Raw genomic sequence first — 20,183 nt, forward strand, 5'->3', positions numbered from 1 at the left:
ACACAATGAAAGCTAGAATAGTTGCTAGGAAGTTAATACAAGAGTTGATGTCTTATTCCCTAGCTCCAGGACCCTTTTTATAGCTCCTGGAAACTCTATCCGTAGCTTGACGGTGCCTTTCAAGGGCATGCAGGGCGCCTCCAGCATGGCAGTAGCAGATAAGGTTTTATCTGCTACAACGGTTAAAAAACTGGGTCGAGGGCGCCCTCCATAAGCATGGAGGGTGTCTACCATACTTTATGGAGGGCGCCCTCTATACCACATGGAGGGTATAAATTGCTCCAACCTTCCTTTGGTTCTTCTGCTACTCCGTTCGCTTGGGTGATTGCGGCCAATCAAAATAGGGCTCACCCGAACCTAATTTTTGACCTTCTCCTCAAGCAGGCTTCCGCTCCGGCTTCTTGTCCCTCGAACGTCGCGTACATTCTTCTCATCCACCGGTGTACTCTACCGCAGCTCTTTCATCCCTCGGACGTACCGAGCCCATTAGCTTCCTTCCTCTGTCTTCCTTCTCGCTAGCTACATCTTCCTCTCAATTTCTTGTGCTCCTAAGCTCCTGTACACTTAGACACAAGGATCAAAATCAAATAGGACCTAACCTAACTTGGTTGATCACATCAAAATAACCACGGGGTCCAACAAGATGCTGTCAGTGATGACAACTATGACTAAGAGGGAGTTTGTTGTCGAGACTAAGAGGGAGTCTGAGACTGAGAGGGAGCCTGAGATTGAGAGGAATTTGTTGTCAAGACTGAGAGGGAGTCTGAGATTGAAAGGGAGTCTATTGTCTAGACTGAGAGGAAATCTGAGATTAAAAGGGAGTCTGAGATTGGGAGGGAGTTTGTTGCTTATCCTTGAATAAGACTTGAATGAAGGGGATGAGGGTACTGAGCTAGTCTGAACAGGTATGAGTTCCCCCTGAAGAGAGTTGGCCCTTCCCTTAGGTTGGGTAAGACCCATCTTGACTTTGACTGACATGTCAGTGTTGTCAATCCACAAGTGCACAGAATGTTGTCAAGTAATAAAATATCGATCTCACAAAGGATTATAGAATAAAACTAGCTATTAGGATACTTCGGGAGCTAGAGGGGGGGGTTATTAGCTCTAATAGCTCCATTGATGATGCATCGGAAAATTTGAAGCAATTGTAACACTTGGATTTACTTTGTACTCATCTCCTTGAGATGAATAATCTAAGGATCCACACAGTACTCTCCTATGTAAAATACTCCTTCTCAAAAAAAATTTGGAGGTGGAGATGTAAAATACAATACGCGAATAATAATTAAATAATAAGGTTATTTGAGAAATAATCTTATTAGATTTTTCAGGAATATTGTAAAAAAATTTAGGATTTAAACGGAGTCTGTATGACACATTTAAGGAGATGAATCGGTTGGGCTAGAGAAGCTCTATTTAGAATATCCCATAAGTGAGAGTTAATTAATCATCTTAATATAAGGTTAAATTATATAAACCCAGGTTTTCCTTTATTCCACCCGATCCCCTCCCTCTGCCTCTCACGCTGATTCCTCTCATCTTCTCCCGATCTCCTCCTCCCCTCTCCTCTTCGCACTGCCGACGACCACTCTCTCCCCACCCGATCGTCACCGGTGCAGTCCTCAGCTGGTGATGTTCTCGCGACCTCGAATCTACAACATCGTCTCCTTCCACACGACGCTGACTAACGAGCTCTCCCAATCTCGCCAATGCTAGGGTGCTCTGCCCGATTGCTGCGCCACCCTTCTCTGTTGCGGCTTAGTACCAAAAAATCATAGCCTATCCTTCTTCTAATTTTCTTCGACCCGTGCCCTAGTGCCTTCGCCGATCTCCTCTATCCAGGATTGACATCATTGTAGCAAGTTGATTCTGTCAGAAAGGAAGCTGTGGATCTGGATTTGTGGTGAGAGTTGCAATGTATTGGATTACAAGATCTGATTTTATGTTTTGTATTGGGATATTGAGCCTAATTGGTTGACCAACCCTTTGTAGCTCCATTCCTGGTTCCAGCAGCAGCTCCACAAGGTCACCCTTTCCAGCAACAAGGTCCACCGGCAGTGGGTTGCTCCAACCGTGAGCAGTGCATTGGATTTAGAGGTAATTTCTATACAAACTAAATTTGACTTAGTTGTGGAATGGTTAAGGTTTTCAAATTCAATATAGTGACGGAAGAGATCAAATTGGTTAGGGAGGTGGGGATTTGATTTCAATTTTCGATGGCATTTAGGTTGATTAGATGATTTAGATGATTTCATGGTTATTATCAGAATCATCAAATTGAGATGGATTGGTGGATATGGATTTGTATTCAGATAATTTTGGAGATTTTATAATCTGTTGTTGCTTGGATAATTAATGATTGGTGGATTTAGAAAGAATTATGATGAGATTTGATTAGTGATTGACTGGTGGAAATAAGGAGTTTATTGGTGGAAAAAATAATTCTGATTTAAGCAATAAAATGCGCTAAAGATAGCTATTTCTTTTGGTACATGATTCATACATTTGTAGCATATATAATTTGATACATTATATATATGACGCAGGACTTTGATCAGTAACGAGCAGCGTGACATGGGGGGGGGGGGGGGGGGGTTCTTTCAGGGACAAATTATACAAAGACCGGTATTTCTTCCTTGGTCTCTTTAGTTCTTTGAACTTAGTGCATGGTTATTTGGATTGATGGATTAGGTTGCTTTACCTTAAATCTATTCGTATTATTATCCTGCTTGATACTTATGCTTGACCTTTGAGATGATCTATTTATATCACATACAGTCTTGACCTTTGGATATCTAGACTCTATTGTGTGTACACATGTAGAGTGTGTATTGTAGGGGATATCTTGTTGACTGAGTTAACATGTTGATTATACAAATGGTGTTATGTGTACACATGTTTGGTATGTGTCATAGGAGTTATCATGTTGAACGTGCATTTATATATTGTATGTGTACACATGTCCAATGTTATCTATTGAAGGTTTCATGTTAATTGTATCTATGTTGTGTGTATATGTGTCTAATGTGTACTATTGGAGGATCAGGTTGATAATACCTATGTTAATGATTGTATGTGTCTAGTGTGATTTGGAGGTATCATATTGATTATACCTATGTTGTAGGGTGCGTACGTGTATGGTGTGTACATGTCTAGTGTTGTTACTTATTGTATTTGTTGCTTAGTAGATACCAGTTGGATCTATCCATACCTAAAGATATAGGTGTTAGATTGATCATTGTACTTGAGGTATTTATAATGGATTGAGGTGTTGCATTGATGATGACTGTTCTGTATTACGATTATTTACATCATGTTCATCATTCATTGCATACTGTCAACCATTGTCTCCCTTGTAGTGTGAGAGAGTCATCAGTCATTTATAGCTGCCCATTCGACCACTATAGGAGAATGGTAGCTAGGAGTGGAGCTAGTCCTGTCGTGCTCACTTGGCGGCTCGGTGTTATACTCTGTCAGACTCGACCACTTATGAGTAGTGGTATCTAGAGGGTACAGTAGTCAGGGGACTAAAGATGTGAGTAGTCAGGGACCCTGATATTATATAGTTAGATAACTACTTAGCGAAGTGTCTGCCTCGACCGCTCTATAGTGGTTGTACTGGAGGCTAGTACACACTACAACAAAATCGCTCATAGACATCAGTGGAACAACAACAGTTTTAGGCTAAAACCGATGTCTTTGAGTATTTTACACCGGTTTTTCTAAAAACCGGTGTCTATGAGCGCAGATTTTAGCTCATAGACATCGGTTTTTTAGGCGATGTCTATGAGCGCCCTTTTTTTTGGTTAATAGACACCGATTTTAACATCGGTTTTTAAAATCCGATGTTAATGAACCCAAATAATATTTTAATTTTTCCCCACAAGCCAAAATCTGCACACTGTGAATTCCCTCCAAACCTAAATCTTTATCCCGCCCTTCCTCCGCGCGACATCTCTCTCGCGATAACCTAAACCTCCGACCATCCGACCATCTCTCTCAGCCTAAACCTAAACCTCCGACCATCTCTCTCAACCTCATCTCCCTCTTCCCCCCTTCCTAGATCCTCTCCCGATCAGGATCAAGACACGACGAACTTGCTTCTCCATCCAACCACACCGCATCTCCTCCAACTCCTCCATTTGGTTGAGAAGAGGAGGCCTTGGTAGCGTACAGCATTCCCACCCGCGCGTCCAGAGCCACCGGCACCACCTCCTTCGCCACCTCCATGAATATCGAATAGACTCCTAGTCAACCGTCACTCGTCGATCGCCCGTCGGCCGTCACCCGTCCACCGCCCGCCGTCCGCATCGACGCCAACGCCTCCGACACCCGGCTCAGGCTGTACGTCACGGCCGGCACCGTCCTCTCCAGCGCCGAGCACAGCATCACCGGGTCCAACAGCGTCCGGTGCGTGCACATGTACACCACCCCCTTCTTCTCCCCGTTCGCTTTCCCATCTCCGGCCCTCCGGAATCGGATTCCGGTGACGGCGGCGATGAAGATGGATATTTTATAAGGGAAAACGATCCCCATCGCGATCCTGAACACGGCCAAAGGGATTGCCACGGGTATCCACATGAAGAACGCCATCATCTCGCATGGCATCGGGAGAAAAGCCAGTCTTCCATCATGGAACACAAGTGGCTTCGGGTACTTGTTTCTCGGCATTTTGCTGCTCTCACTCCTTGATTCCTCCTCTCTCACGACATAAATTTTCTGAAAAATAAAACAATCACTTTTAACTCATATCTTTGATCGACTAACGTGGAATCGAAAGAAATGCAGGTCCAACCTTGGCCGAGAGTTGGTGGTGGTGGACGTTGGAGAGGTTCACAATGGCCACACCGGCCTTGACCATGTCCCTGAGAGCTCTCTGTTTGTCAGGCCAAGAGATGACCCCCGTGAAGTAGCAGCCCTTCACCACCTGCAGCTCCGCCCCCACCACCTCCCCCACCTCTAAGTACTCCTTCAAGAATCCCTCCACCATGAGCCTCGGCAAGGTGGTGAGCACAACAGCTCGCCTCCCTTTCAGCACCTCGCATGCATGCAGATGGAGGTTCTCCAAGAAAATTTTCGGCAGCACAGTCCTAGCGATCAGCCTCAGGTCCCCCGTCCTCAGCCCGCAGAAGGTCACGAAGGCCATGATCCTCATCCCAAACTCGTGCTTCCCCAAGAGACACAAGGCAGGGGAGAGCGCGAGGAGGAGGAATTAGTATAACCAATCCTCTCGTTTCAGAGTAATATGATTATAACTTTCTTTTTGTTTGAGGTTCACATCCTTACTGTATAAATAATTTTTTGATGATATTGTATATTTATGACTTATCTGATTATTTCTTTCAACTTGCTACTGTGGACCAGGTATGTTCCTTCTCATTTGCACCTTATGGTCTTTGAGTTGGTAAAAAACTCTCTGCGTGCGGTTCAAGAATGTTTTATGAATTCTGATAAGAATGCCCCTCCTGTTAGAATTATTGTCGCTGATGGGATTGAAGATGTTACAATAAAGGTACGATACCAATAAATACTTAATCTTCAATTATTGTTATTCTGCTTGGTAAGCAAGATTGCAATACTTCAAGAATAAGAAAGGATTAGTTAAAAATTCATGCTGTCTTGGCAAGTTGCAGAATTTGAATTTAACACAGAATACTAGGTACTCTAGAAAATAGAAACTAGATGTAGTGAAGATGAAAAATATGAATTTAAATTATATTTTCTTTGGGAATTCTTGACAGTTACTGATGTCTTGCAGGCATTTTTTATTTCTTGAAAAGTGTTGATACTGCAGAACCACCAGATGTAGATTTGCAAGACAGAGAACAATTATACATTGAAGAACATAATTGGACTAACTCCTCACTCTTTAAAGTGGTTAATCAGATTTATCAGAAAACTATTACAAATGAAAGTTAGGGAAATTCTCAAATATTTCATGAATTTGGGGCTCATTGCTACTGGTTATTTTTAAACCAGACAATGATTATGTGAAATCCAAGAGTCTTCCACTTTGTCTATATCTGACTATATGCATACAAGAATACGTCAGAGCCTGTTGAAAATCTTTTACTGCCAACATGTATATCAGCATCTGTTGTTGATACAAGTATAACACCCGGATAAATGCAAAAATTTTCTAATTTTTGTAATTTATCTTCTTCTTAATATCATTAAATTATATCTTATGGCATTTCTCTGTTTGTTAATACTCATGGTTCGAGGAATTTCTTGTTACATATCAATCATCTAGTTTTTCTAGCTTTGGAATACTGATCTTGATATGCTATCAATTATTTCAGATATCAGATGAAGGGGGTGGCATACCAAGAAGTGGTCTTCCAAAGATTTTCACATATCTCTATAGCACTGCTAAAAATCCACTCGAGGAAAACGATGAAGGAAGCTCAGATGGAGTAATTATGGCTGGTTATGGTTATGGGCTTCCAATTAGTCGTCTCTATGCTCGCTATTTTGGTGGTGATTTACAAATTATCTCTATGGAAGGATATGGTAAATCCAATTCTTTCTTTATGCAATACTTAATCTCAAGTTCAATTTGTCCTGCTTGAATTCCAATATGGCTCATTCATTGCCTATTATGTTGCCAATACTTATTCGTGATTTACAAACTCGTGCTTGCTATGATTTTTTGATACAAACCGGATGCTATGCTTTTGTTACAATGATTTTTTTTATACAAACCGAATGCTATGCTTTTGTTACAAACCATATACTAGTTGGAGACTAAATGATTGCCTAAGAAGAAAGGAATTAGAGATTAGGAGATGCAGTGAGTAGAGTGGCTGGATAAGCTATCTTAAATGGTAACCTTAGGATTAAAGGATTGATACTCGAATTTAACCTAACCTATTAAGATAAATGGGTAATCAATACTAATCCTTATTTTGATTGTTTAAATGTTGGGCTCTGTTTCATAGCAAAAGGTTCATTTTGTGACTCTAAACTAAGTTTTTTTTTATTGTTTAAGTGTATTTTCTGAATTTTGAGAACCAATTTTTTTGTACATCTACCATCAAGTATGACCCTACTTAACCAGATATACACTTTTAGACCCCCATCTTCATGCACATGGCTAACTGTAACCCGCGAGGTCTTCTGACTTTGTGTTTTTCAGTTCAGGGTCTACTAGTTTACTTATCTCTTCTGGGTTTTGAAGATACTTTGTGGCCTGTATAACATAGAAGAACAATGAGTCGTGGATATATAGCATGAATCTACTAATATGAATCACAAACTGTTGGATCAAGAAGGATATATCTTGAGACTAGCGAACCCAAAGGGCAAACAATGTTATGTCTTTTCCAACTAATGAATCTCCAAAGGGAAGATAATGTTGAAAGAAACTTGTGATTTGTAGCGAGGCTATGGTTTCCTCAGTTGGGATGTGATAAGGTAGCTAAATAGAGGTAATACAACCTTTAACTTACCCTGACTATTGTATGAACTGATTAGAGGGCTTGTTGTGAATTAAGCTTCTAAACTACATGGAACAAATGATTATCGGAAGTTTGTAGGAAATAAGAACAAATTTGGGTTTATGCCCTCAGTATCTGTTACAAGAAGCTGATGCTGTTTTTGAGTATCAAATATTTTCAAATATGCATCTTACCCAATTTATCAGACACCCTCTTTCCTTGCAATATGGAGGTCTTCCACTGATTACTTCCAGTAAAACTACTCCAAAAGCAAAGATGTTAGCTTGAATTTCCATTACTTGTTGCTCTTGAGGAACATGGGCGGCCGATTTAACCCTAAGAAAGGCATGGCGTTTGAGGGTTCTATCTTCGACGCCGGGCCGATTTTTGAGTCCTATGGCGTAGCTCACGGTTAGGCAGGTCGATTGCTCGATTTTTGAGTTGGCCATCATCATCATCTCCCTGTTGCTGGAGAAGGGACTTCATCATGTCCGGGAGGTGAGTCAGAGCTTCACTTTGTCTGATATGTGTTTGGGTATTTTTCTTGACAAGAAAGTTGCTCAGGAATTTATTTTTTTTACTATAATTTTTAAAGGAAAATTATGAGGCGTTTGTCTCAATCTTGATCTATGTATGTATGTATTGGGAAAAAAAATCTAAACTATCTTGATCAGGATGAACTTGGTTTGCGAATACAAAAAGTTGTTTTGCTTTGTTGTTTCTTTGGGAGTTATCAGTAACATCAAGAAATTAAATGAAGTGAAAGCGGTTTCTTTACGAGTTATCAGTCATGTTTCACGAGGAAGCATGGTTTTATAAATTCTCAGTTTATATCTTAAAGATTAATCATTTTTCAGTTTCTGAAATGTCTGGGGCTGCAAGTGAGAAATTGACCTGATAATTTCATACTTCAGATCCTTGAATGGCTTATCTTTTTCCTAGCTTGGAATTATGCTACTCCATCTTGTCCTGCTTTAGCATCATTTTCTCATATGACTGACAGTTACATCTGCTTTGACTTCGTTGTCAGTGGTTTATCAAGAGGCAAAAGAGAACTCTTTTTGAAGTTCTTGAGAAGGTGAAAGCCGGTAAAACCAGAAAGTTCATACCTAAATTGGAGCACTCTTTCGACGTGCATGGTATCCGGAATAGATGAATTACTGTAACTCTGTGATCCATTGTGGTTTTCGCAGAGTTGATGATTCTCGGCTTCATCTCCTTGCTGTTGACATTTAGTCAGGACCAGATCGCGAAAATCTGCGTGCCAAAGGCAGTTGCAGATTCTATGCTGCCATGTCGCCCTGATGCAGAGTCAACTGGCAGAAATAAAAGGCGGCTGCTCGCGCTGGTGCTGACGGAGTCACACCTGAAGCGCAGGATTTTAGCTGCTGGTGATTCAGTGGTTGAATGCCCCCCAGTGAGTAGTGCACAGCAACTTCCAATTCTCTGATTGTTTGGTTGAAAATAATCTATTGTAAACAAAATCTAAGAAGCTTTCACTAAAATGTTCAGTTGCGATCACTTGTAGGAAAAGGAGCAACTGATTACTGCCACAGGCTTGCACCAGTTGCACATTCTGATCTTCTTTTTGGCTGAGTTTCATGTGGTAAATAGTGCTCTTATAATGGTCCTTGGAAGAGCAAAGGTGAATCTGCAGTGACAGAGTAGTGGATTACATTATGTATCATTCTGAATAATTCCATAGCATTGCCTGAGGATGATTTAGTTTAGTTGTTGCAGTATCCACTTTGCATTGATAATCTTCTCTTGGGCAGATACACAGATGGAAGGACTGGGAAAAGGATACGACATCGGCTGAGTATGCCTTCACGACTGGTATATATATGTTCACTATTCTTTGTTTTTTTGTCCCAGATTTGCATCCTTGGATCCTAGTTTGAGTGGTAAAAGTGCAGAACCAGTATATCGTGATGCAAAAGGTTTGAGTTCTCTGACATAGCATTGAATTTTAAATTTTTTCATGTACATTTGGAAGCCCAGATTCTACCGATTTTGTAGTTTTATATTTGCATGTTTCTGACTGCTGAGTGACTGAATTATTTTCTGCAGGGAAAGCTATTTCAAAGGAAGAGCTACTGAAACCAAAGGAGGAAGAGAAACCAAAGGTATTTTTCACACACTTCATCTTTGATTTGGTGGTCATGTTTACCATACGTGTCAGTTAATTCCCAAGAGCTATATTTTTTTGTTTCACTTTTATTGTTAGTTATATGAGCACAACATGCTATGCTTTTGATTTATTATTACAGCTATTTATCAGAAAGGAGAATTATTGGTACACTTTTGATTGTTTAATTATAGGCTCTCTTAGTTGGAAGCAAGTGTAGTGCTTAGTTGGAAGCAAGTGTAGTGCTGATTGTGTAGGAGTGATTTGTAACCCTTATTATTATTTATTAGTTTTTGCACAATTTTTTATGTTGGATCCATTGCTGTCTAGTTGATTTTTATTTGCTCTTTTTGTTTCTTTAAGTTCACTTCCATTTGCAATCTCTTCATATATTAGTGACTAATGGTTGGTTGCTGTTCCTGGATTTGTTATAGCGCTATTGGTTGTTTCTACTAAAGAAAGTTAACTTTTATCAGGAATATTCTTCTGTGATCTTCCTACACAATTGGGAGACTTTGTAAAACCAAAGTAACTAATTTATTAGGTTGAAATGATAGATAGATGAGTGATCTCAGTCTTGGCATGACTAACATTTTTTTTTTATGTTCAAAACCTTTCATTTTGTTTTGTATGGTTCTCTCTAAGAGCATGGACCTAGTTATCTTTTGACAGCTGAATATGATTCTTTTACTTCATTTGTAACTGCAAATTCAACTTTCTGATACCTTGTGAATCACTGAAGATCCTTATTGCAAGCATTGAAGTAAGCATTGATGTGGTTGAGATAAATGATGAATAGGTCTCTTTTTAAGCATTCAAATTAGTCATCTTGTTACCTGGTGCTCTTACTACTTTTTCAACTATGATTTTTGGTCTTGATTTACTAATATATTATTTATGTGTTTTTACAGTTTACAAATCTCAAGTACTCCAGAGTTGAAATTGATGAAGTGCGGTTCGAGTGGGCTGAATGCATGCTAGATTACATTTGAGACAGTTGTACCTTGATGTGTTAACAGAATGTTATACTTTGATTTTGATATCTATTAGCTAGCTTTTGATGTAAAAAGAATGTTTGGGTATTTTATGGATATTGTTGTAAGAAGATTATTTATATAATTTGTGAATATTTGTGTATTTTATGGATATTATTGAATGAAGAATATTTGTACAATTTGTGAATATTTGTGTATTTTTTTTTGTTATTGTCGGTTTTAAAATCAAATCTGTGCTGTTAAAAAATATACATATTACATCGGTTTTCCACCGATGTAAAACCGGTGTTATAAAGTAATATTACATCGGTCATTTACCGCTGCCAAAACTGGTGTTATTAACATACAATATTACATCGATTTTACACCGTTGATGAAACGGTGTCGTTAAGTGATACTACACCGGTTAATAACCTATTCGAAGACCGGTGTCGTTAAGTGATACTACACCGGTTTTAACCCGATGTCTAAAATGGCAGACTTTTAACATCGGCTTCATAGACATCAGTCGAAAATCAAATAGACACCGGTGGAAAACCGATGTCTATGAGCGATTTTGTTGTAGTGACAGTTGTCACGGACCAAGCCTCTTGGCCATACAGGGGTCGTAGTGTCTAGAGGGGTGGCGGGGGTGACCATGGAGCATGCATGCGCATTTGCATATGATACGCGGTGCATCTGTTGAGATTTATTTGCTTACATGTCTAGTAGATACTAGTTGCAAGTGATTGTGATATGTTGCACTTGTTTGAGCTATGATTGTTGCATATGGTTGTCATGCTTCATGCATATCATTTATTATATATGTATATGCTGTCGGTTATATTGCTCAGGTGTTACGAACAGATCTGTTGTTGATCCTCGGTGAGTTTATTGATCATTATACAGTGTGTCGATTCCAGATTTTGTAGGTGTATTTATTATGCCATTTATGATCTTGACCTTATATATTAGTTCCAGATTGGGTAAGTTCATTTACTATGACATTATGATAATGATATTATGTGTTGGATACAGATTGAGTATGTACATTCATTATGTCAGTTTATGTTCATATTCTTATTTTCTTGATGATGAGATTGTATACTTTGATCTCCATATTTTATTTTGACCATGCACTATCTTATCTATTACCTGCTGAGTGACCTGCACTCACCACCGCATTTTTGTGCTGTCTTTTCCTCACGTAGCAGGTAGTAATTATGGAGTCACTTGGAGTATCTTGTCTACCGGTCCCACGTCACATTAGAAGATGGTCTTTATTTCGCTTTTATTTTCTTACATCTTTTCCTTATAGTATTGGCATTGTATTATTGTTTAGCTGTGTGACTACTTTATTATTTTGGTATTCGGTTGTGCTTAAGTCGTGCCGGCACGCATTGTATCTTTTTGGTTTGTATGAGCTTTCCTTTCATTTTTGTTGTGTTTTAAGTACAATTGTGTGGATTACTTATTATACAACTGTGTGATTCTGAACATTGTGTTCCAACCGAGTGAGTTGTGTATATAACTGCGTGGTTGTGTGTGTTCCATCCGTGTGGGCTGTTGATTATTGCTTGTGAGTAGCCTTGTGGCAATGTATATATGCTTCATATTTTCATAGTTACAAGGGAGATGTTGTCCGTTTGTCGAGTAGGAACTCCTCTGGGGTGTGATAGGAGAAACCTTGTACAAGCTTGGATACAGAAAATATAGACTAGGTTATAAAGAAATCAAAAACGACTTTACAACATGAACTTTTGCTTAGCTTGCTTTCTTCTTGCTTGGAATAACCTCTTGGTGGTGGAAAATGCAGCAATACTTGTTCTCCCAAATGCTCAAGAACCGGCGACCAAGATATGTGTGAGTATTCTTTTTAAACCTTTGTGAAAATCCTTTTCTAGGGTTCACTCGATGCCTCTAATAGATTGGGTTTTTCTCTAATCGATTGTTATATCATCCGACCGTCCAACAACCTATAAAATGGCTCTTTTTTTTGAACCCTAATAGATTGATAAGTCATTCCAATCGATTCAAAAATCCTTAATTGATTACCCAATCAATTCTCAAACTCTCTGTTCTCTCACAAAAGACCTTAATCGGTTGTCTCAATCGATTCTCTCTCTCACGACAAAAACACTGATTAATCGATTGACCCCAATCTATTAGCAGTGGTTGAATCGATTGGGCCAATCGATTTAGCCCTTGTTTTAGTGAATTCCTCGTCACAAAACTCTTGGCCCTAATCAATTGCTCCAATTGATTAAGAGGTGCTAAATCGATTATCCAATCGATTCCAGCACATTTGGTGCTCTAGCAAAAACAACCTTAATCGATTCTCCAATCGATTAATACAACCAAATTGATTGCTCTAATCGATTGGATTAGGGTCAATCGATTGCTCCAATTGGTTACCCAATCCTAACTTACTTAATCCAAGTCTAGGGCTCTCTTGCCCAACATCCTATCAACTATGACCTGTTGGGACTTTCTCACTAAGTTTTCGGTCAACTTTTGATCCACTTGGACTTTCTATCTCATGTCAATTTCCTGTTGGACTTCCTATCACTAAGTGAGGTCCTCCTTAACCCACTTAGATTTTCCTCTTGCCTAATCACAGTCAAGACTTTCCTCTTGTCAATGTACGGTCCTCTTTGACCCACTTGGACTTTTCCTTTGCCTAATCATAGTTAGGACTTTCCTTTGCCTAACACTCAAGTTAGGGTTTTATCTTGACTAACCTCCAATTAGGACTTCTCAATCAATTATTCAGTCCTCCATAACCTACTTGACTTCGCTCTCACATATCATCAAATATCTAGTCAACTTTGATCTATTTGTCTTCTGCTCACATATTATCCAAACATCGAAACTCAAACTCGAATCCACTCGAGCTTAGTTAAACTGTCAACCTTGATCTGAGAATGATTGTACTAACAATCTTTCAATAATCTCCTCCTTTTTTATGTTTACAATATGTTTAAGTTAGGCTAACCTATTAGCCCAACGTCTTTCTTCATCCCATGTCAAGGCATGAATGAGGGTTTCAGACTTAAACCCTACATTTTCTCCCCTTTGACACACATCAAAAACTCTACCTGAGAGTTATTATGTTCAAAGGAACCCAATGAAAGTCTCATACCTTTTATTATATACTATGTTCAATCTTGAGCATTCATCCATCACAATGAAGATTTTCAATCTTCCATTGTCCCCTTAATGAAAAAAAAAAATCATGTCTTTAGGAAGAAGCTTCCCATTAAAACATGCTGCAAACTTCTATCATTGCATCAACAATGATTTGGAATTCCTAAACCTTTAAGAAACCCAATATTGAAGCTCTGAGATTGAAAATTTAACTTTGAATCCAAACCTCCTATTAAACTCTAAATTAGTCTCATTTAACCATTCCTTTCTTATTGCTATCAAGAGAATTACTCTTAAATATTTATCAAGTACTTTAGAGGGTTAGGGATGATTAAATCGTCTAAACGTGGCTTAATAAAATGAAAATAGATCATTTCAACCAAATTTAGTATTTTTAATCGATTGGTTTCAGCTACTAATCAAGCACAGCCTCTTTGAATCGATTGAAGTTGGGATTTAATCGAGTACACCTATTTTAATTGATTAATCGAATCAATTACAAAGTCTTGATTGATCAATTGATTGATTCCATAAGTCTCTGTGCTCATGGAAATTCACCTTAATCTATTACCCTAATCGATATGATAATCAATTGAGCCAATCAATTACCAGTATCTGAATTTTTTGATTTCTGAAAATAATTTCATATTCAATTTTAGAAAATCATAAATAATTCTATAATTATCAAAAAATCATAAAATTTTATGTAAATATTACTTATGTCATATACTATCAAAGAAAAATAATTTTCTATGAAAAAACTCCTATTTTTAAAGATTTATATAAAATTAAAAACCATTGAAAACTTTAATATTTCAATTTACTTTGTATTCAACTAATCAATGAAGATTCTTATCAAAAGATAGACTTCACCAATGTTTTCTAAAATAATTTTGAAATAATTTTTAAAATAAATTTTCAATCATGTTCTTTAGGCTAAATGCACATGACTTTATATTAGCTTTCCCAATGATTGAACTTTAACATAATCCATTGTTTCGATGAATCAATATCTTGAGTTTTGTTTATTCTCCTAACATCTCACTTGTATTTAATGTATCTTAAAACCACATACAAATCCAACCTATGGTCTTGTGAGATGTAAAATAAGTTTTCCCTAAACTAAAGGATTATACATATCTAATTAGGCAATTAAACTTTGATCATCCAACTTAAGATGTCAATTGATGTCATTTCTCTTAATTTCAAGAAATTAAAATAATGCATGAATATGATTATGGCATACCTCAAAATGAGTTTTTTTTTTCAAAAGAAAAACTATCATATCTAAATGATGTATGTATGATATGGCATATATTAAATATCATGGCAAGATGTATGATATGATTACATGACATGTGATAGGACACACAATCATGGTAATTTTAGCATAAATTACCTAGATTCTCTATCTAAGTATCATTAACTAATTGCTAAGCTAAAAATAAATCTATGTTTGCCCTTTTCTGCCTAAAAAAAGTCAAAATCCTAACTTGACAATTCTTTGACTTCTATCTTAATTGTGCCAATTTGATTAAGCTAAATCTTTAAATTTGGGCACATTTTACTCTTGCAAGAGTAAAAATTAACTTTTCATTGTTAAGATATAACAATACCTTGAAAATGACCTAGAGTGTCAACTTCATAATAGTTCAGTTAACTACCCTTCCAATTTGAGTTGACACACTCTAAGCTCATCTAGGGTATAGAGAACACACTCTTAGAAACCCAAAATTTATTGATATTCCTTGAGTATTCTAGGTATTTCTCTTGATACCTTCTTAATGGTCTTTATAGACTTCGTAAAAGCCTTGGCCACATTAGCCTCCTCAAGGTCAACTCTAGAGATAGCTTCCCTTGTAATTTTGACTTGACTCTTAGACCTAGATTTAGTTCCATAACTATATCAAACTCTATGGTAAAAGGGCGCACTCTCCTTGGCTTTTGGTTTGTATCTCAAACCTCTCATGCCATTAAATTCCTCTTATTTTCCTCCACCTAGGTTTTTCTTCTTTGACGCTAAGACTTTATTTGTTATTTTCTTAAGGGTCTTCTCAATTTATCAAATCCTATCCTCAAGACTTGATTTTCCATCCTTAAATCCTCAACCTTTGATTTTCGATTATTGCCTTGGACACTTTTCTTTTTAGGCACATATTTAATTAGTTTTGGTTTTATGCCCAATCGTTTTCTACCTTCCTATCCTTAGGTGAGGTAGTCCTAGCATAATATGCTCTATAATTTTCTCTAGTATTAACATGTTTCCTATTTTCATGATAAGTAGTAATAAAATGATAATTACTTCTAACATGCTTTTTATCATGATTTAAATAAGTACCATTTCATAATGGTACCTTAGTTTTGCTCTTGGAAGATCCCCCTTGACTTAAGCTTCCTTTTTTTTGGCCGAAATTCTCCCCTTTGGATATTTCCCCGATAATATCCCTTTTGATTGTAAGAAAAACATATAATGTGCTCTTTGGCCTTTCATATCACGGGATCACCCTCTCTTGGCTTCTCCTTTATCTTGTGAGCCATTTGAGCTTTTTTCTTGATCAATTTTGGATATTTACTCTTATAATAGTTTTTTTCCTACAATTAAAGCATATAATGTGATTTTTATTTATGCAATTTAAAATTGATATACCTTCATAAGTTACACTTGTAGGATTGGCACTTTCTTCTTCCTCATTGACTTTTGATGAAGATTATGTTTTTTCTTGTTCTATAAAATACGACATCCAAATAATAATTAAATAATAAAGTTATTTGAGAAATAATCTTATAGAATTTTCTAGGAATTTTTAAAAAAAATTCGAGATTTAAACGGATGTCGTATAACACGTTTAAGGGGATTGATCGATTGGGCTATAAGAAAGCCTGTTTGGAATATCCATTTAGTGGGAATTGATTGAGGAATCAACTTAGGGTTTAATTAGTTAAACCTAAGTTAGGATTATAAAAGCTATTTTTTTTATTATTCCTTCTCCTCTCACCATCACATACTCCCGATCCACCTCTTCACCGTGCCCATTTTGATTATAAAAGCTATGTTTTTTTATTATTCCTTCTACCCCTATAATTTGGTCCGAAGTAAGTCATATGCTTCATGAATAGAATAAAAACCTTTAAACTGTGGTGGATTTTCTTCTGGGAGAAGATTTTTCACTTCTTCCCAAGTAGCATATAGGTCGGCATGCGCTCCTGAGAGTATAGCATAGCAAGAGAAATGCACGTACATCCAAATTCAAAAATAACTTAAGAATCAATAATATGATTTTTTTAGTCAAATTTATATCCCTCAGTAATATAGAAATCAACAAAAACAATTCAAATACAAACCAAAATATAAGAATAGACTTCCCGTTCCTAAACCAAACTGGACTCCAAAGAAGAGTTATTCTATTCGGAAAAGCAAAGAAAGAAAACCTTATTTAAAAAAAGAAAAACATATGCGACATTTTAAACCAAAGAACACTTATGCCAATACTATTACCTGTTTTGCCTGCCATAAACCTGGTCACTTATCATTTGCTGGTCCAGATAGGAAAAACTTGTATAGCCGAGAAGCAGAAGTCGTCAGCAATATCAATTTTGACTTAATAGAAATCCAATCAGATATTTTCAGTACTTCTTCTATTTACTCTATACGCTCTATCCTAGATCTAAAAAATATGTCACTTGCTTTACAAAAAGATTATTCCATAATTAATTCATTTTTAGATCCCACCAATGGCTCTAGTTCGGGTTTCGACGAGTATCCACTTGCTGATTCAATTTTTAATGAAACTTTATGTGATTTTCAGTAATTCTCACTTATGTACCACCAATTTATCCCTTGGAACTTAATGGATCTACGTTCAGACCAACGAACTTGGTCTCATGATTGGACTCTAAAAGAAGGCTCCAATAATATTCCTTATTTTACATGTGGTTATTATCCTTCCATACTCAATAGAGGTACTTGTAAAATTTGTAAATGACAATGCTGCAATCTGTCTCAACACTCTTTTCCAAATTACTATACCTCAAACTCATACTGTTAAATGCAGTACTCACAATACATTGTTAGAATCTCGAGTAGCTATTTTAGAAACCAGACTTAATTTGTTAGAAACAGAACTTAATCTTCTACGAGACGGTACTCAGTTGTAATATACTCAACCTGGTCCTTTTTCACCTGAACTCACAACAGATGATAAAGGAAAAGGCCTACTAGAATCTCTTCAGCCACAGGATGATACTGAGTTTGTTTTTATCCAAACACCTAATATCTGTAATACTACGTTAACATTGGATATACATGTTCAATATATCCTCAATATTCATGGACATGAATTAACTTTTCATAAAAAAAAAATAAAAATAAATAAAAAAAATGTGAAACCGCCACATCAGCGGCCCCCTAGAGCCGGTCCCACGAATATGGAGGGAGGTAAATACAAGTACACAGGTGGAAAGTGCATAGCGGAGACGTTAATCCCAAGTAGTGACACCCCGGGGATCGACCCTTGGACCTTTCAGCCACAGAACCATGCACTCCCCATCTATTCTACGCCCTGGGGACAATGAATTAACTTTTCATGTGGAACCGTCACATCAGCGGCCCCCTAGAGCCGGTCCCACGGATATGGAGGGAGGTAAATACAGGTACACAGGTGGAAAGTGCATGACGGAGACGTTAACCCCAAGCAGTGACACTCCGGGGATCGACCCCTGAACCTTTCAGCCACAGAACCATGCACTCCCCATCTGTGCTAGGCCTTGGGGACAATGAATTAACTTTTCATGCTGCAAAAGGTTGGAACCGCCAACCCAGCGGCCCCCTCAACCCGGCCCCACAAGTATGAGAGGGAGTAAATCACGGTGAATACGGGGCCGGCTATGACATGGTGGTCTTAGGCATTTTAGCACGGACAGATATTGATGTTATCGCATATACTGCCGCAGACCCTCGACCTCTCGACTCATGCTGCAAGAATCCATGTCATAACCGGTTGATCCCGCCCGTGGGGGCTATGAATTAACTTTTCATGCTTTCATAGATAGTGGAGCTATGCAGCACATTGCAAATGTTTTGTAGTATTAATGGTGAATATCGTACACTGTTAAAATTATAAATAGTTTGTTTTTTTTTATTATTTGTAAAAATATAATAATATCTATAGTGCGTTTTATTTGACATGTTGTATATAGTATTATTAACAATGCTCTATAATTGTGTTATTGATGACGTGATGTGAAAAAGTGAAATTTTTTTGTAGTGTCGGATCTTGCTGTGGATGAGGTAGGTAAACCCCTTATCTTTGGTGGCGAGATGGTTGAGGTCGTCGATGAGGAGATGGAGAGGCGCTGATGAGATGGTGGAAGAAGCAGCGTCGGGTGGTTTCTATGCTTTCTGCGTTGAAATCAGATTTGTTCTCGCTTTTAGAAAAGAGGGAGGAATAGATGAAGCATTGGAGATGGCCACCACCAGCCTTGGTGGTGAGGAGATGGCTGGCGGTGAGGAAAAGAGTGGAGGCTTCCTCCCTCTGACTTCAGCCGTTGATATTTGGTTTAGATTTGATGATGGGATGATAGATGGCTTGATCTCCTTCTTGATGAAGTAAAGATCTAGATTATTTTAGATTTGAATTAAGAGTAGATAATATTTTTTTAAAAATCATTATTATAGATATTAAAAAAAATACTCATAGATAACTCTTTTTGAAAATCATTATCTTTGATAAAAAAAACATTAATAGACAACGCTTATTTGAAAAAAATATTGTCTTTAATAAGAAATAAAAAAGATAGACAATGATTTTCACTAAAAGTATTGTAAAAAAAAACAACGCTTTTATAAAAAAGTGTTGTCTTTTAAATATTGTGAATCCCAATTTACTTGTAGTGATAAGTTTCTTTTATTAAATTAATTTTCAACTAATTTATAAGCAGGTCATGCTTTATTCGAGGTTGATGTGCACCGCCCAATCATCTGTTTGACTTTACCCCTTTCCGAGCATCTGGATCCCTTTCGAGCTCTTGGAAGCTGACATGCACTGCCCAATTATGACATGCCACCTCACCTGGAAACGGATTGGATATTGAACTATTCGGGCGCCTGAACCTACTCAGGGCACTCGGACCTTCGGTCGCCTGGATCCATTCAGGTTGCTTGGAGTTCGCTATTTTTGACCAGCTCCCATTTGTTGCTTCGTGCATCATAGTGTTAGCATAGACATAATAAAATTATGATTGACAACTTTCCAACTATTCATTCTCAACTTTAAATCTCCCATGCCTACTGCTCTCTTTCCAAAAGCATGTCCTCAGCATTCCACTTGAGAGAGTTTACCTGATGTCAAACCTTGGTCCACCCGACCTATTTAGACTTTTTCTCAGCTGATCTGGACCCTTAGGACTTTCCTCTAGACCTCCAGTTCTCGACCCTTCTAGACTTTCGCTTAGTGTCCTCAACCACCCTAGGGCTTCATGCCTGGTGTCCTCGATCCC

The 20,183-nt window shown here is 37.7% G+C and overlaps 3 protein-coding genes across 4 annotated transcripts in view; 2 read left to right on the top strand and 1 right to left on the bottom strand.

Moving 5' to 3' along the window:
* LOC122035167 (wall-associated receptor kinase 5-like) overlaps positions 1 to 20,183 on the bottom strand; it is a 47,669-nt gene that overhangs the window by 19,554 nt on the left and 7,932 nt on the right. The window lies entirely within an intron of this gene.
* On the top strand, positions 5,306 to 6,749 carry LOC122035169 (pyruvate dehydrogenase (acetyl-transferring) kinase, mitochondrial-like). The gene is made up of 2 exons (XM_042594570.1): positions 5,306 to 5,512; positions 6,303 to 6,749. The coding sequence occupies exons 1-2, from the start codon at positions 5,321 to 5,323 to the stop codon at positions 6,570 to 6,572; spliced, it is 462 nt and encodes a 153-aa protein (XP_042450504.1). The 5' UTR covers positions 5,306 to 5,320; the 3' UTR covers positions 6,573 to 6,749.
* Positions 8,452 to 10,533, top strand: LOC122035168 (MLO-like protein 7). 2 transcript variants are annotated; one of them, XR_006126921.1, is made up of 5 exons: positions 8,453 to 8,856; positions 8,968 to 9,084; positions 9,215 to 9,379; positions 9,510 to 9,565; positions 10,479 to 10,533. XR_006126921.1 is itself a non-coding variant. In XM_042594569.1 (4 exons), the coding sequence occupies exons 1-3, from the start codon at positions 8,638 to 8,640 to the stop codon at positions 9,338 to 9,340; spliced, it is 462 nt and encodes a 153-aa protein (XP_042450503.1). In that variant the 5' UTR covers positions 8,452 to 8,637; the 3' UTR covers positions 9,341 to 9,379; positions 9,510 to 9,566. The 2 variants fall into 2 exon arrangements, 1 of the variants encoding a protein (XP_042450503.1); XM_042594569.1 differs by lacking the exon at positions 10,479 to 10,533 and having other exon boundaries at positions 8,452 to 8,856; positions 9,510 to 9,566.

The sequence above is a fragment of the Zingiber officinale genome, chromosome 11B, assembly GCF_018446385.1.
Source record: "Zingiber officinale cultivar Zhangliang chromosome 11B, Zo_v1.1, whole genome shotgun sequence".
Classification (NCBI taxonomy): Eukaryota; Viridiplantae; Streptophyta; class Magnoliopsida; order Zingiberales; family Zingiberaceae; genus Zingiber; species Zingiber officinale.

Bases quoted from the DNA above. Each gene is read 5' to 3' on its own strand.
- LOC122035169 (XM_042594570.1), top strand. From the start codon at position 5,321: ATGACTTATCTGATTATTTCTTTCAACTTGCTACTGTGGACCAGGTAT. The intron at 5,513-6,302 runs GTACGATACCAA...CAATTATTTCAG, and splicing joins TTGAAGATGTTACAATAAAG to ATATCAGATGAAGGGGGTGG.
- LOC122035168 (XM_042594569.1), top strand. From the start codon at position 8,638: ATGATTCTCGGCTTCATCTCCTTGCTGTTGACATTTAGTCAGGACCAG. The intron at 8,857-8,967 runs GTGAGTAGTGCA...GATCACTTGTAG, and splicing joins CAGTGGTTGAATGCCCCCCA to GAAAAGGAGCAACTGATTAC. The intron at 9,085-9,214 runs GTGAATCTGCAG...TCTCTTGGGCAG, and splicing joins TGGTCCTTGGAAGAGCAAAG to ATACACAGATGGAAGGACTG.